The 15,293-nt window shown below is 35.2% G+C and overlaps 1 protein-coding gene across 1 annotated transcript; it reads left to right on the top strand.

The window, feature by feature from the left end:
- The first annotated feature begins 2,065 nt into the window (after nt 1-2,065).
- On the top strand, nt 2,066-14,345 carry SAMD9L (sterile alpha motif domain containing 9 like). Its single transcript, XM_029283265.1, is given in 22 exon segments — nt 2,066-2,090; nt 2,780-2,889; nt 2,891-2,958; nt 3,363-3,457; nt 3,460-3,653; nt 3,655-3,775; nt 4,229-4,269; nt 4,272-4,352; nt 4,397-4,418; nt 4,470-4,514; nt 4,517-4,810; nt 4,813-4,950; nt 5,672-5,719; nt 5,722-5,773; nt 5,775-5,894; nt 5,896-5,946; nt 5,948-6,019; nt 6,021-6,071; nt 6,073-6,133; nt 6,135-6,242; nt 6,245-6,542; nt 14,227-14,345. Coding segments are annotated over 22 exon segments (2,214 nt in total).
- Nucleotides 14,346-15,293: the final 948 nt, after the last annotated feature.

Raw genomic sequence — 15,293 nt, 5'->3', positions numbered from 1 at the left:
AAACACTCAATATACTTTAAAAATCATTTTTTTCTACACAGCTGTCTTAAAATGACTGTATTTTGTTTGTGTGTGTGTGTGTGTGTGTGTGTGTGTGTGTGTGTGTGTGTGTGTGTGTGTTTCCAACATCTACAGTATCTTCATTTCAGGACTGCCCAATAAATGAAGATAAGTCACTGTTGTGTTTTGTGAAGTTAGGTTTAAACAAGGCTAACTTTCAAAACCTTTGAGTATATATTTTTGTGCACGTCCTGCTCCAACACTCTGGGTCCTAGTGTTTTAGATGTCAGTTTCTGAACACCAGGGTGGCATCTGCAATCATGAAAGCACATTCTGGGAACTTTCACAACCGCCAGCCTTAATGGAGAATTTAACCATCTCCACAATGGCTTGTTATGGTGGCCACATCTACCAGAAAGCAACCTGAACAAAATAGTTCCTCCCAGTTCCAAACCAAAGTGGTGAGTTACAGCCAGCCACCATTCCTAAAATATCTATGTTATGCCCAGAGTATTTTTTGTAAATAAAAGTAAGAGTGGATATTTTACTTGGAAGCATGCTAGTTTCCAATAATAATAATGAATAAAATATCCCTTTAAAAGCCAGGTAGCTCAGGAACCCTGCTGGGAAAAAGGGAAATGATTATATAGTCTCATGCTGCCTATTTCTTCACTTAGTGCCATCTTGAGCATAATTAAAAGATAATTTCAGTACAGATTATTATGGTTATGATTAGATCCATTTTATTTTACGCGTATCAAAAATAAAATTCTTTATCAGAGTCAAAGAATTTGTCCCAAATAATGCCTATAGACTATATACATACATATATTACATATTGTGTAACAAATAAACACTCTGATTGTTAAAGAGTGAAAAAATGTGGAAATATGTTTTCATGCAAATAGGTTTCTCTGTACTGTAATATATAATATGATTTAATCAAAACCAAAGTATTATAGTTTTTATTTATATCATTGTCAGGATGATGGATTCAGTATGTATATATTTTGTTCATTTGCTGAGTTATAAATTTATGTTATTCATTTGAAAAGATTTTGAATATAAAAAATAAAATTCTATAAATATGCAACTGTATATTGATTATTTTTATTCTGGGGAAAAGGTTGTTTTATTCACTTTTGTAATTAAACATCTTAATCTAGAAAAAATAATTTTTCACAAATTCTTATTTCAAAATAAATTGATTAGATTTTCAGGTGCCATAAAATTCTTCAGTTTTTTACTTCAATCGATTAATATTAATTAATTAATTAATTAATTAATTAATTAATTCATCTGGAAAGAATTAATGTGGTGTTCTTGCCAGGCACAAAGACAGATACAGATCAACAAGCACATTCACAATGAATTTTATATCACTTTTATATCCAATATATTCAGAAAAGGGTTTTAAAGCTTATGTGGTTTTTCAAAATTAAATATTACAAGTCACTCTGGAAATTCATTCCAATATTAAAGGATTTGTGGAATAAAGTGATCAAGTACCATCAGTCATTTTTGACTCCTTGAGACTTCTAACCCCGCTCTCAGAAGGGTAATTATTGCAACTGTAACAGTATACAGCCTCATAGCTGCTGGTTGTTCTCTTCTCTTTTCTTCCAACTTTCCCAGCATTAGAACTTTTTTCAGAGAACTGAGTCTTCTCATAATGTGTCCAGAATAGGATTATTTCAGCCTAATTATTTGTGTCTCAAATGAGAACTTTAAGCTGATTTATTTGATCCATCAGTTTGTTTTCTTTGCTGTCCACAGTATTCTTGGGATTATTCTTCAACACCAACGTTCAAAGGCATCAATATTTTTCCTATCCTGCTTCTTTATAGTCCAACTTTCTCTTCCATAGTGTATGGAATACCATGGCTTGTATGGTATTTCTTAAATAGCTGGACTCCTATTCAGATCAGGAATACACGTGTCTATGTATGTTTCAACAAGGGACATGATTAATATTTCATGTCAGCCCATAATGCCAGTGTTTTCTTTCATTTAGTCTTAAAATTGGCTACCATTCTTCAAAATTAAATTAACCAAGATAATAGAAATGAGATTTGACAGTAATGACACATGTAATTTAATTAATAGTGGCAACAAAGATTGCCAGAATTGCTTTTTCTAAGTAGGGCAGTCTTACGATATCTCACTGAACAATTGGATCACTTAGTGGTCATTACCTGTAACTGCTCGGAAAGAGAATGAATTTATGATTTAATAAATCATATGTTATGTGGTAACTAGAAGTAATACTGGTTAACTCAAACATTTGAAGGTATAACTTGAACATAGATACTTTTCTCTTTAAAAGATTGAAGTATATATTTACAATAATATATTGGACTCTATTCATCCATTAATTTCTCAAGGTACTATTTAGGTTGATTTTTTGGTATTATTTATTAGCATACAAAAGCCAGTTTGGGGTAGTGGTTAGGGTGTCAGAATAGAACTTGGGAAATTTAGTTCTGCATTTGGCATAGAGCCAGATAGGTGACTTGGGCCAGTCCTTTTCTCTCAGCCCTAGGAAAGACACAATAGCAAACCACTTCTGAAAAACTTTGCCAAGAAAACTGTAGGAGTTACTCCAGATAGTGTCCAAGAATTGGCACACAACTAAACAGAAGATGAAATATTATTAACGTGCAGTATATATTGGTACTGAATATCAACAAGAACTGTATGTTGACCACTATATAATTTTCTATACTTTTATTTGATAATTTTAAATTTTATCTTCTCTTTTTTAAAGAAGTGAGATAAGTGAGATCATCTACTTCAAAAAAGCATGTCAAACTATCATTGCCCAATGTACTTAAACAAAAAGAAAAATGTGGTGACATTATTTTCTGTCAAGATGTAACAGGCTCTATTTTTGAAGATGTTTTCAAAATAAGATTTTATAGCAATGTGGATGACTCATGATCCAGCAATTCAGATAATACATAAATCCAGATGAAGGTATGGATTTATGGGCAAGATTCCAGCACAGATTTATGTCAAGATTTATGGGCAAGCTTCCAGCACAGGGCTTCCTAAAGTTAAATCTTGCAGCAAAAATAAAAGAGGAAGAGAGATTAAAGAAATTGTCAAAGGAGAATTAGCTGAAATGTACATATGAGAAGTGTTTATAAGATCTGAATGCATGGAGCTATCATAGCTTATTCTTTAAGACTCCCAAAGTCTTCATAAGAAAACAAAATATTTAATTGCATCCTTTTGACCTGTTTGCCATAGCCATTATATTCAACAGCATTCTGTATATTACTTGCCATATTACTGAAACAGGGGCACTGAATCTCATTGAACAAATCCATGAATTTAAATTCTTAACAAATATACTGTAGCAAATTTCACAAAAAAGAATTCAAAGTTAAATTTTGTAATGAGATTTTCACATTTGCTGCAGTATGTATGACCTCTCATACTAATGGTAGTTCAGGTAGTTATATGGGATAATCTTCATGAAAAAATAAAACTATGTTAACTATTTTGATATAAAGCAACATTTTGGAAATTTTGTCAGTATTGCAAAAAATTGCATTAAGACACCTACTATTTTTGTGGAAATATTTCAGCAAAAAGTCTTGTCTCAGAAATATTTATTATTGAAGTTGGCTGTTCCAAAATATGCTACTTTGTCAATCTAAGTATTTCCTTAGAAACACATATTTATCAAACTATAGTCTAGGAGCAATACTTATCAAAGCTACTGACAAAGCTTCACCAGAAACATCAAAGGCTATAACAGAATATACAGGTATCTCTCAATTTACAATAGTTCATTTAGTTACCATTTAAAATTATAACAGAACTGGAAAAAGTGACTTATGACCATTTTTCACACTTATGACCATTGCAGCATCCCCATGGTCCACAGGATCAAAATTCAGATGCTTAGTAACTGGTTCATATTTATGACACTTGCAGTGTCCTAGGGTCATGTCAGGTCAGCTTTTGAGGCCTGACGAGCAAAATCAAAAGTGAAGCCAGATTCACTTAACAACCATGTTACTAACTTTACAAATGTAATGATTCACTTAGCAACTGTGGCAAGAAAATTCATAAAATGGGGCAAATCTCACTTAACAAATGTTTCACTTAGCAACATAAATTTTGGGCTCAAATATAGTCGTACCTCAAGGACTACCTGTACATATTTATATCTAATCTCAAGAAATTAACAAATGACAAATAAGATCCATTCATATAGAATATAGCTTTCTTGAGTTTGATCTAGAGTCTGCAAGCAGTAAAATGTGATCAAAGCATTCAGAGAAACTAGATTTGCATGTGCTCATTTCCCAAAGCCATATCAGAAAATTGAAATTCAATTTGTGAAATTAATAACAAGAATAAAAACCTAAATCACTATCAGCAGTCAAGATGGATTTTCTGCGATGGCAGAATTTATATGAACTGATATTTCACAAGCTAATATTGCTTTGGAGAAGGACTAGATGATATATTAAGTATTTGTATTGGGGCATAGACATAGCAGACTGGAAAGATATCTGATTTATTGAGGTAGCTAGATTAACAAACAGGTACATAGCCAGTTTGAGTCTGCCAATGATGAATGGTATTATCCAAAAATTAAATTAAAAAATCTCTAACTTTTACCCTCAGAAGGGTTTTCTTCTACAGTTCTTTCCTCAAAAGAAAAAGTCTCCAGGATTGTACTGGAAATTCTTCACTGAGTATTAAGAAGTTAAAAACAATAAACTATTTTCTGAATTAACAACAAAAACCTCCGAAGAACAGCATTTTTGTCATGATGGGAAAGTATATTGGTGGATTTTTTTTTCTCTTCTGAAAATTGTATTTCACCTTGCATTAAATGGATGTATGTGAAAATGGAACGTCTGACTGAATCAGAATCTCAGGCTTCTGAACAATCCTCCACAAAAATAATCAGCCTTTATCATCATCTAGGCCAGCAATGGTAAACCTATGACACATGTTTCAAAGGTGACACTTCACAACATTTTAGGTGACACCAGTATTCACCAATACCTGACAACAACTATTCTTGAAAGCCCTCCCCATTCTTGTGGGTGTGTGGGTGTTGTTGTTGTTGTTGTTTTGAGGCTGTGCAAGAGGACACTGCAAGAGTCTGTTTCCCACATGGCCTCCAGAGTCTCCGAAATGCCTGAGAAAAGGGGGCATGTTTTCATATGGTCTTTGGAGGTTATAGAGGCCAAGGAAGAACATCCTCCAAAGCTGCAGCAAGAACAAAGGCCTCATGCCACCCAGAGCAGCCTTGGGTAGGTCGCATGGGCCTATCAACAAAAAGAGAAGGTAAGCAGCACCCAGCTGATTCTAGGTAATGCTGGGCCATTGGGCCATTGCACCATTCCCCAGGCTCATAGGCCTTGGGGAATGATATGAATCAGCCTCTTTGAGTGGCAGCAGTGACACTAAGATGGAAGTCAAGGCCTGAGCTTCTGCTTTAGGTGTAATCTTGGAGTTGCCACCAAGAGCCACTGTTCAGGGTGGCCAAGATAGAAGGCAGGGAAAGACAAAGAATTGTTTATCTTTTGTTCAGAGGGGGTGACGCTCCTGTAGAGCCAACTTATGCACTTTCTGAAGTTTTTTCATGACGAGCCCAAAGGGTTTGCTGTCATTGATAAAGGCTGTGGCAACACTGCTTAAGCCTGTATACTTTCTGTGAACTGCAAGTGCAAGAGATTCAAATGCACTGTTCAAAAAATAAAATGCTTGATTTTTCTGAAATTGGAGTACAATTAACCACCTTAATTTGATTATTTGTCAATATTGAATCTTGTGGATTCAATACTTACTACCGCATGCTATTCAAATTACTTACTACCGCATGCTATTCAAACTACTACTGCAGAAAATGTTGTGTACAAAACTCTTGGTCATAATTTTGAATTGTATGCAGTCCCATAATCTTGCAGAAAATTCAGAGTCTGAAAAGTATTGGTTTGGAACAAAACCTAACTGAGGAACAAAGGGCTTTTGAGGAAAACCTCAAATATAATGTATGAACTTCCTGGAGATTTCTATTCATTTATGATTATGGAAAAAAATCATTGAGAATATAGTCCAGAACACACTGAAAGATCTCAGTGTTGCAAATGAGGAAGCACAAAGTTATTTCCTTTCTAGCACTGTTAGATTCTTATGATAGAGAATTCATTATCTCTGTAATACAATACAAAGAGGATTGGGAAATAAGTAGTAAAGGAAAAAATGAAACTGCAAAGTCCATGTGAATATCAAAAGCTTGGATGTGAAGATGGGAAATAGTTCCAACATTATACTATAATGAAAAATTGAAGCACAAGAACATAGACAGTATCAAAGAGTATATATGAGTCTCATGCTGATTCCCGAACAGTGCCTTGAAGAATTTAAGTAAATATTTAAGCTGATTAAAAAGAAGATGATTACTGAAAAGGGACTTATTTTATGGCATTGGCCTAATAAATTTCAGCAAGATGTGGAAAGCATGCAGCTGAGGAGACACAGAAAGGAACATGGGGATTATACAGAAACATTGATTTAACTGAAAAAAATTCAGAGATGGGCATAAGTAAAATAATTTTGAGATGGTATTTCAGTGGATTCTGAAAGAAAAATGAAAGAAAGTTTAAGAATTTTTCAGTAAAAAAGCAGATATATTTTGCCATCCAGATTTTTAGGGGTCAGTATGCTAAATGTTTAATAATTCGTTGCAGCTAGAAAAGTTGAAAAACAGGATGATTGAAATGTGAAATGTGTCGGGGGGATGGTTCTCAAATCAGTGAAGAAAATTCAGGTAAGAAAAACTCACCAGTGATTTAGCTGTCAAGAGAGTAGGACAGTTCTATATATATTCACCTCAAAAGCAGCTGAAGACTAAGATGCCACAATATTGACCCTATTGAAGAGCTGTGACCATTTATTCCTGGCTCAGCAGCAACATACTCAAAATCATAGTAAAATTAACCATTTAAAAAAAGTAACTCTGGAGAGATTGTGGGAACTACCCATTTGCAGGAACTCCAATCTCCCCTTTCCTACCCCAAGTTTCACTTGCCTTTGCAGAAATTGATGCTTTTGACACCCCTCAAATACATCTGCTTCCCCAAATTCCTTCAAACAAATTTTTAGACAAATGCACATAACATAAAATAAGGCAATGAATGGTAGAAACACACAAGCAATTGATCTTATTTCATTTTGCATGAAATGGAATGAGCGACTTTATAAAGAACTACAGGACTTGTGGGATATGAAGATGGGGCAATGATTTTTGCTCTTTATTTTCAGCATTGCAGTGGCAATGTGGAAGTGCCCGTAGTCAACCTGAGACTTGTTGGATCATTGTTTCAGAGATATTTCTTCATCTAAACAGACAAACAACATGACCAAAGTAAAAAATGCAATAGGAGCGAGAGACGGATGGGGCTAGTCTATTGAATCTCTGGGTGGTGAACAGAACTAAGAGCCATGTGCCAAAATTTTGCGGGCAAGTTGGGGTATTAAAGGATTAATCCTTTTGCCCCTTAAATACTCCTCATGTACCATGCCCAAGCAATTTTTTTTCTCCTCTGGTTCTAGTTAGTTTGGAGGAAACTACAATAATGGTGCTGGTTGCATACTGCCATGTAGACATAGTTTTCAAATCCCTGTTCAAATAAATGATTTATTTATTCATCTTGCATCATTTTAAACTGTCCCTTTCTATATTCCTGTTGAGAAACAACAGCAACATGGTTTTCTTCATCAGTTTGTATCCAATTGTTAGGGGCCTTTGAGTCAGTCTTGACTCTTTATGACTGTGTGGACAAGTCCCCGAAGTTTTCTTGACAAGATTTTGAAGTGATTTGCCATTGAAAGAAAGGACTGGTCCAACGTCACCAGCTGGATTCATACATAAATCAGGACTAGAACAGTCTCCCAGTTGCTAGACAAATGCTTTTAACCACTACACCAAACTGGCTCTCTTTACAAAGTTAGGATGAAATACAACCTTTTGTATAAAAAGCCAGGGGGTGAGAGCATCTTGCACCTCTGTGGGGAAAAGAGTAACTTAAACTGAGGAAGCCAGCCATGTTGTCTATACCCCATGGACTTCAGAAAGGGGCAGGGGAGTTTGTGAGCAGATTCTCTCACAACAAACAAAAAAAATCTATTGAATATAATCCCAAATTAGCAGATCATTTCTAGTTGCATTGAGATGAAATCTTAAAGTTGCCTGTATGAATACTATAAAGTTGTATTTCCATAGTGAATATGATCTCTTTAACTATTTGTCCAAAAACAAGCTCACTATGCAGTTTGTGCCTGAATACTGTATTGATGTATTTCTACTTTTTCTTCAAGTATGCACTTAGTTCATACACATATTTTCCAGTAGTTGGGTTGAGGATTGGCAAAGTAACCCAAGCTTCCATGACTGACAAAGGACTTGAATCTGCTTAACTCTGATATACCTCAGCTACTGCACCACAATATCGTTCCTGAACATATGCTAATCTATCCAATGTCGTAAACACCCACATTGCTCCTGCAGGTGTCAGTATCAGACTATATACTTGTATTCCTCAATGTTCATGTGTTTTTGTAACCATTCCTATGCATTTGTTGAAAAAAAAAGTGATAATAATGTTATTTATTCCAAATAGTATATATTAAACATCTGTACAATTATCCCTGATATTTAATTTATATAATCATCTTTTAATGAACAAAATTTAATAATCTGTGATACAACTTGCAATAGTTCAGTGATAACATTTAAGCACTTAATTCTGGAAATCCAAGTGTCTTTTTTTCACCTCATAAACAAAATGTGTGATTGGACACACAAGGAATTTGTCTCCGATGCATAAGCCTTCAGGGTACATACAAACAACAAAGTGATAATTCATGGATCATAAATCATAAGATACAATCATAAATAATAATTCTTGAATATTAAATATTGCTCTAAATATAGGAATAAAAATATATATTATGCCAACATAATATTCACTGGATATAATCCAAACATGAAAAATTTAGGCTGCTTGATGTTATTGTACTATTGTTCCCTTCATTAGATATCCAAATAAGCTTTTAAATAAACTGAAATACTAATTATTCATTTCCTGGTTATGTATATGTTGAGTAAACACTAAAGTTCTTCTGTAATACTAATACTAATACTAATACTAATACTAATACTAATAATAATAATAATAATAATAATAAAGTTGGAAGGGACCTTGGAGGTCATCGAGTCCAACCCCTTGCTCAGGCAGGAAACCCTACACCATTTCGGACAAATGGCTGTCCAGTCTCTTCTTAAAAACCTCCAGGGTTGGAGCATTCATCGCTTCTGGAGGCAGGTTGTTCCACTGGTTAATTGTTCTAACTGTCAGGAAGTTTCTCCTTAGTTCTAGGTTGCTTCTCTCCTTGATTAGTTTCCATCCGTTGCTTCTTGTCCTGCCCTCAGGCGCTTTGGAGAATAGCTTGACTCCCTCTTTTCTGTGGCAGCCCCTGAGATATTGGAACACTGCTATCATGTCCCCCCTCGTCCTTTTCTTCGTTAAACTAGACATACCCAATTCCAGCAACCATTCCTCATATGTTTTAGCCTCCAGTCCCCTAATCATCTTTGTTGCTCTTCTCTGTACTCTTTCTAAAGTCTCAACATCTTTTTTACATCGTGGTGACCAAAACTGGATGCAGTATTCCAAGTGTGGCCTTACCAAGGCATTGTAAAGTGGTATTAATACTTCACGTGATCTTGATTCTATCCCTCTGTTAATGCAACCCAGCACTGAGTTGGCTTTTTTGGCAGCTGCAGCACACTGCTGGCTCATATTTAAGTGATTGTCCACTAGGTCTCCAAGATCCCTCTCACAGTTACTACTATTGAGCAAGGTACCCCCTATACTATACCTGTACATTTGGTTTTTCTTGCCTAAATGTAGAACCTTACTTTTTTCACCATTGAATTTCATTTTGTTATATAGTGCCCAGTATTCAAGTCTGTCCAGGTCCTCCTGTATCTTAAGCCTGTCTTCTGGAGTGTTGGCTATTCCAGCTTGGTGTCATCCACAAATTTGATGAGTTCCCCATCTATCCCCTCATCCAAATTGTTGATGAAGAAGAGCACTGGGCCCAGAACAGAGCCCTGGGGCACCCCACTACACACTTCCCTCCATGTAGATGCAGGGAAACGTACTCAATGCTCTTTTTCTTTCAGTGATGTTTTTATTTTTTTAACCTATACCCAAATTTCTACTGCCATCTAGAGATATTACAATAGCAATGCTATTACTGTTGCTATTCTTAAAATTAAATATTTTTTCTAATATTCCACTACTTTACCAAACAGTAGTTGAATATGCAAAGGTGCAGGGATGAAAAATTAAGCCATTAAAGCCATAGTATTAAGGGCCACATAGTTAAAATCGCCCACTGAAAACAATCAAAGAAATAGATCCAGACAGTAAAAGCCAATCAGAATGTTTAAAAATCACTTTTTAACAGGGAGAGTGTTGATTTATTTTTCATAAGGAAAACATACCAAAGAAAATCTTGAATGCCATGCCCAAGAAAATCTTGCTTTATATTCTTATTCACTGAATGACTTAGTACTGCAGTACAAAGACAGGTCTGCAAAGCTTATCATACAGGTCAAGAGATAATTTGCAATAGCCTCTCAAAAGAGTTTAGCCTTAACTAATAAATTAGCTGCTTTTGATTATGTAGTCTTAAGCATATGGATTTATGCTTCCTTGTCATCTTTGCTCATCCTGGAATGTTATTTTAGCTATAACTTTGCTAGCTAAAACTCTAGGAAAGATATCTAAGTATAATAATTTTGTTCCTATATTTTTTTTACCACTGCTGGGGCACAAAAATAAACTTGTACAATTTTCAATGATTATTCCACCCCAAAAACTTCTTCATTTCTTCTCAGCTATTCTCATTGGTTTGATGGGAAAAAATGGTTCCTTCTGTTTTCAAATGAGAAGCAAAATTAATGAAATTCTCACAAATGGGTAGAGTTTTTATATTTTTCCTCCATTCAAAGTGCTAATAGTTTTTGTGAAATTTTATCACGAGCTGTCCTTAAGCTAAAATAATCTCTCCATCTACAAGTAGTCCTCAACTTACAATCATAACTGAGCCCATAATTACATTCTAAATGGTGATCATAAGTCGACGCACCGTGATCAGAAGTCATTTTGCAGTTTTTTTTAGTAGCAGTTTTTCAGTGAATGCAGCAGTTGTTAGACTCATGCATTTGAACAATGTGAATCATGGTCACGTGACTGTGGCACAGTGGTTAGAATGCAGTATTGCAGGCTAATTCTGCCGACTGCCAGCAATTTGATTCTCACCGGCTGAAGGTTGAATCAGCCTTCCATCCTTCCAAGGTCAGTAGGACCCAGATTGTTAGCAGTAATATATGACTTATAAACTGCTTAGAGAGGGCTGTAAAGCATTGTGAAGTGGTATATAAGTAAGTGCTATTGATATCATAATTTTGAATGGTCATAAAATGACCAGTAGTTAAGCAAGGACTAAGTGTACCTATTTAGTCTGACTCTGGAATTCAGTTCTAAGTAAAGATATAATAAGAGAACCCTTAGAGAGAGAGAGAAAGAGAGAGAGAGAGAGAGAGAGAGAGAGAGAAATGTGTAAGGAGAAGGAAAGAAGTTGCAGATTCATCTTCCATCTCCTTGCAATAAAAAGTCAGCTCAAAAGGACAATTTCAAATAAATCCTGGAGCACCTGGAACCTTTTGCAAGAGGAAGGAATATTTCTGAAAATTGGATTGTATATTCCTGGTATTGGAATTCCAGTTTAGGACAGAGCTTTGCACCACTACAGTTTCTTCCACAGAATGGAGATAACCTTTGGAAAAAGGAATTGATGGTAACTAAACTAAATTAAACTAAACTAAGTCTTTCCAACAACTTCATACAAAGGACTGTCCCAGACTTCTCCCCAAAAACAAGCAGCCATAAGTGGCCCAAATTTATTGGCTAAAACCAAATGTTTTAGCAACAAATTACATCATGAAGAACCCCCTCTTCTCATCAAGATGTTTAGTCTAATCAAGAGTTAACTGCTCTCTTTGCAGCCAGAAATCACCACAGCTTTCTTTCTTCTATTCTGGGATTGCTAGGAATCTCAGCCCTGAGAGGAATGCAGCTGGGCTCAGCTGTAGGACTTACCCTCACCTGAGGGAATATACAAAAAAAAAAGTTTATCCTTGCAGGCTGGTCTGAATTGGAACACGGTGCTCCCCCTCCCTCAGATGAAAGGAAAAGTTTGCTTCTTAAAAGGTATAGCTGAATTAAATTAAGAAACTGGTTTTCAGGTCTTCCCAAATTTGAGACAGAAGAGTGTTTTGACTTTTGCTCAAGGATCATTTTAGCCAACCTTTCCATTTTGCAAGAGGACCACCTTGTACCTAGTGCATGAAAAATTGTTGGGTTCATGAGAGAACCTGAAGTGGAATAGAAGGAAGAAAACATGAAAATTGGTTGATGTGATACATTATCTACATCAGCAGAACTTTGACAAGCAAATGGACTGAACTGAGAGACTGGATAAGGTAAATTCTGTCAGACAGATGTGATCAGAACACATGAGGAAGGGGGCATCTTGGTTGCAAAGACTGTGTTAAATACTGAATTGAATTCAGAGAATAGAAGGATCAGAGGAATTTAAAGGCCAAATTTACCATGAAACAGTGCAAAGTAATTCATTTCAGGTACCAAATCTTGAGGAGAATCATTTCTCACTTTCAGAAGCTGTCATTTTTATTTTTTGTTCTGATTTTTTTTCCCTGACATAGACCTAGCTGAAATCTCTACAGTCATTATGATCTCTTGCCTCAGCATAAAACTACTCTGTACAGTCCACTAATTTCCACAAAAGCCCAACACTGCAAATAGAGGGAACAAATAATGTTTTCATATGTTTTTGATGACTGAAGCAAATGAATTAAGTCACACACTGCAGATGTTGATCTTAATTTCTGGCCAAGGTTATCTGCTTTGAGGCTTTCCACCCTAGTTGGTTATAGCAACACTGGAATGCATGTCAACCCCCTCAAGCTTTCTATAACCTATGATTAAGACCTCTCTGTTGCATTTCTTCCCAGACTTGGAAAAAATCCTCTAGTATTACGCTCATTAAACAGTTTGGACATCCTCAAAGCTTCTTTCTTCCCTCTGTTAGGCAAGATCTAGTGAGTAATCACTAAGGCTATACAAAGCCTGAAAGTTCCTATTCAAGACCATTCCACAAAGTAACCACTTCAACAGACTTTGTCTTTTGTGCATATATGCAGATGGGTTGAAGACACCTCTACCAACATTTCTGGCAAAGCAAAATTCACCCCAGATGTGGCAATAAAATATCATCTCCAGAAACTCAGTCTAGTAACAGCAAAGGCTTTTGAAGCCTGACAGCTACATAAATTGCTTTTTTGCAGACAAGAAAGGAATCATATATTCACAGAAGATCTGCAGGATCTGAGCTACAGGAATCAAATCCTATATATATACTGTACATGAATCCATTTTTTCCTTGTACCTTTCAAAATCAATATTTGGATTATTCTTTCCTTGGCCTTGAATGTCAGAGACCCTCTTTTCATATTTACAAAAAAGTTTTGTCTGGCCTGATAATCGGTGTTTCCTGCTTCATCAGCTTGAGACCTTAAAACAGCCAAGTATAGCAGTTTGTCACAATGCTTTGACTTCTGTGTTGAGGCATCACCTTGAACTGAATAGTTTGTTTAATCCAACTTAATACACTTCTGCAAAACAAAGTAATGTTGATTCACACAGACCAAAGGCTCATGAAATACGCATTTTTCACCTTTTAATTTTCTCAGATATTTTCAAATCCTTTGATGATTATTTGATTTATATTCTCCATTGAATTATTTCTTTCTTCCTGCCTCTACTCCAGGCAAAGGTCAACTGTAGAACACCATATGAAATTCCAAAGATTACACATACTCTCCTCTCCCTTCCCTACCCTGATTACAAAGGAACTTGCAAAGAGTTTATAAAAGATAAAGAAATGGATTTTCTTTCTGTGGATTTTATTTGCTAATGACTAGCTGTCCTGGGATATATTCAATTTTCATTGAGCATTGATACAACCTACAAAGGAATTACACTGATTTTCAATTATAGATAATAACCAAAGTTTAATGCTATTTTCTCATTATTCAAGCAAAGGTTATTGCACAATTATTCCATCTTTCCCACCTTAACAAATTCGTTATGGTAGAAAGAATTGAGAGAAAATTAGGAAATGTATATACTGAAAACATTACCTTTAGGCTCCACTAAAAAAATCTTCTTTGAATAAAATCCCATTGGTATGTTAGCCAATGTCCTACAGGAAATCAGTGCAACAGCTTGTGCCTATGTGTGGTGGAATATACCTGGGCCTGGGAATGAGAAAGATAAAATCATCATTAAGGGTGTTATGATTACTTAGATCAGGGAAAAAAGACTATTAAAAAAAAACCTTCAAAATAACCCAGCTTCTATTTGTTTTTTGACAGCTGAGGTCATGAGAAACTTGATGGGGTTTTTATATACTGCAATAACCAACAAAAATTTTCCCCTTGCTGCTCCTGTTTCTTGACTTTGTCTAACTTGAAGGGTTAACTGATTTTATAAAATAGTGAGCATACATAATTTCATTTATAAAATCAGCATATTATGCAAAACTAGAATTGACTTAGCAAGCATTTTGAAAGTAGAATAAAAATACATTTTTTTTTGTCTTACAAAATGAAAATGCTGACCAAACCATGACAAGTAAAACTTAGAAAAGGAGGATGAACTTTTTATTATGGGAACCAAAAAATATAAGGAGTGGAGATAATTTTTCAGCACATCCCAAAAGTTGAATTTGTTGGAAAACCATTGGAGAAAATCAAGTGATTCTAACAAAAACAATATAGATTTCAACTCATGAAGCTTGAATTTCTTAAATGATTTCTATTTTTTCAAAATAAAAAGAAACAATTAAATAAAAATGAGAGTTAATCCTTTAGTATCTTCAAACTGCCATAGGGTGTGCTTACTTGTCTGCACAAGTAGTTTCACTCCCCAACTCCACTGCCACCTTGACAAATCTGAGCATATCTCTGCAAACTGTCATCAGGAATTTTATTCTGACATAAAAATGTCATTTTCAAAAGCACAAGCTAATTGACACTCAAACTTAATTTATTCAGTCTCTTGGCTTAGTCTTCTTGGTTAGTGGTTATTTGGCCTTATCCTCAC

This window comes from Protobothrops mucrosquamatus, unplaced genomic scaffold (assembly GCF_001527695.2).
Source record: "Protobothrops mucrosquamatus isolate PMUCROS unplaced genomic scaffold, P.Mucros_1.0 scaffold45, whole genome shotgun sequence".
In the NCBI taxonomy this organism is placed as follows: Eukaryota; Metazoa; Chordata; class Lepidosauria; order Squamata; family Viperidae; genus Protobothrops; species Protobothrops mucrosquamatus.
The sequence above is the reverse complement of the archived record's forward strand: the minus strand, read 5'-3'. Positions and strand labels throughout refer to the sequence as shown.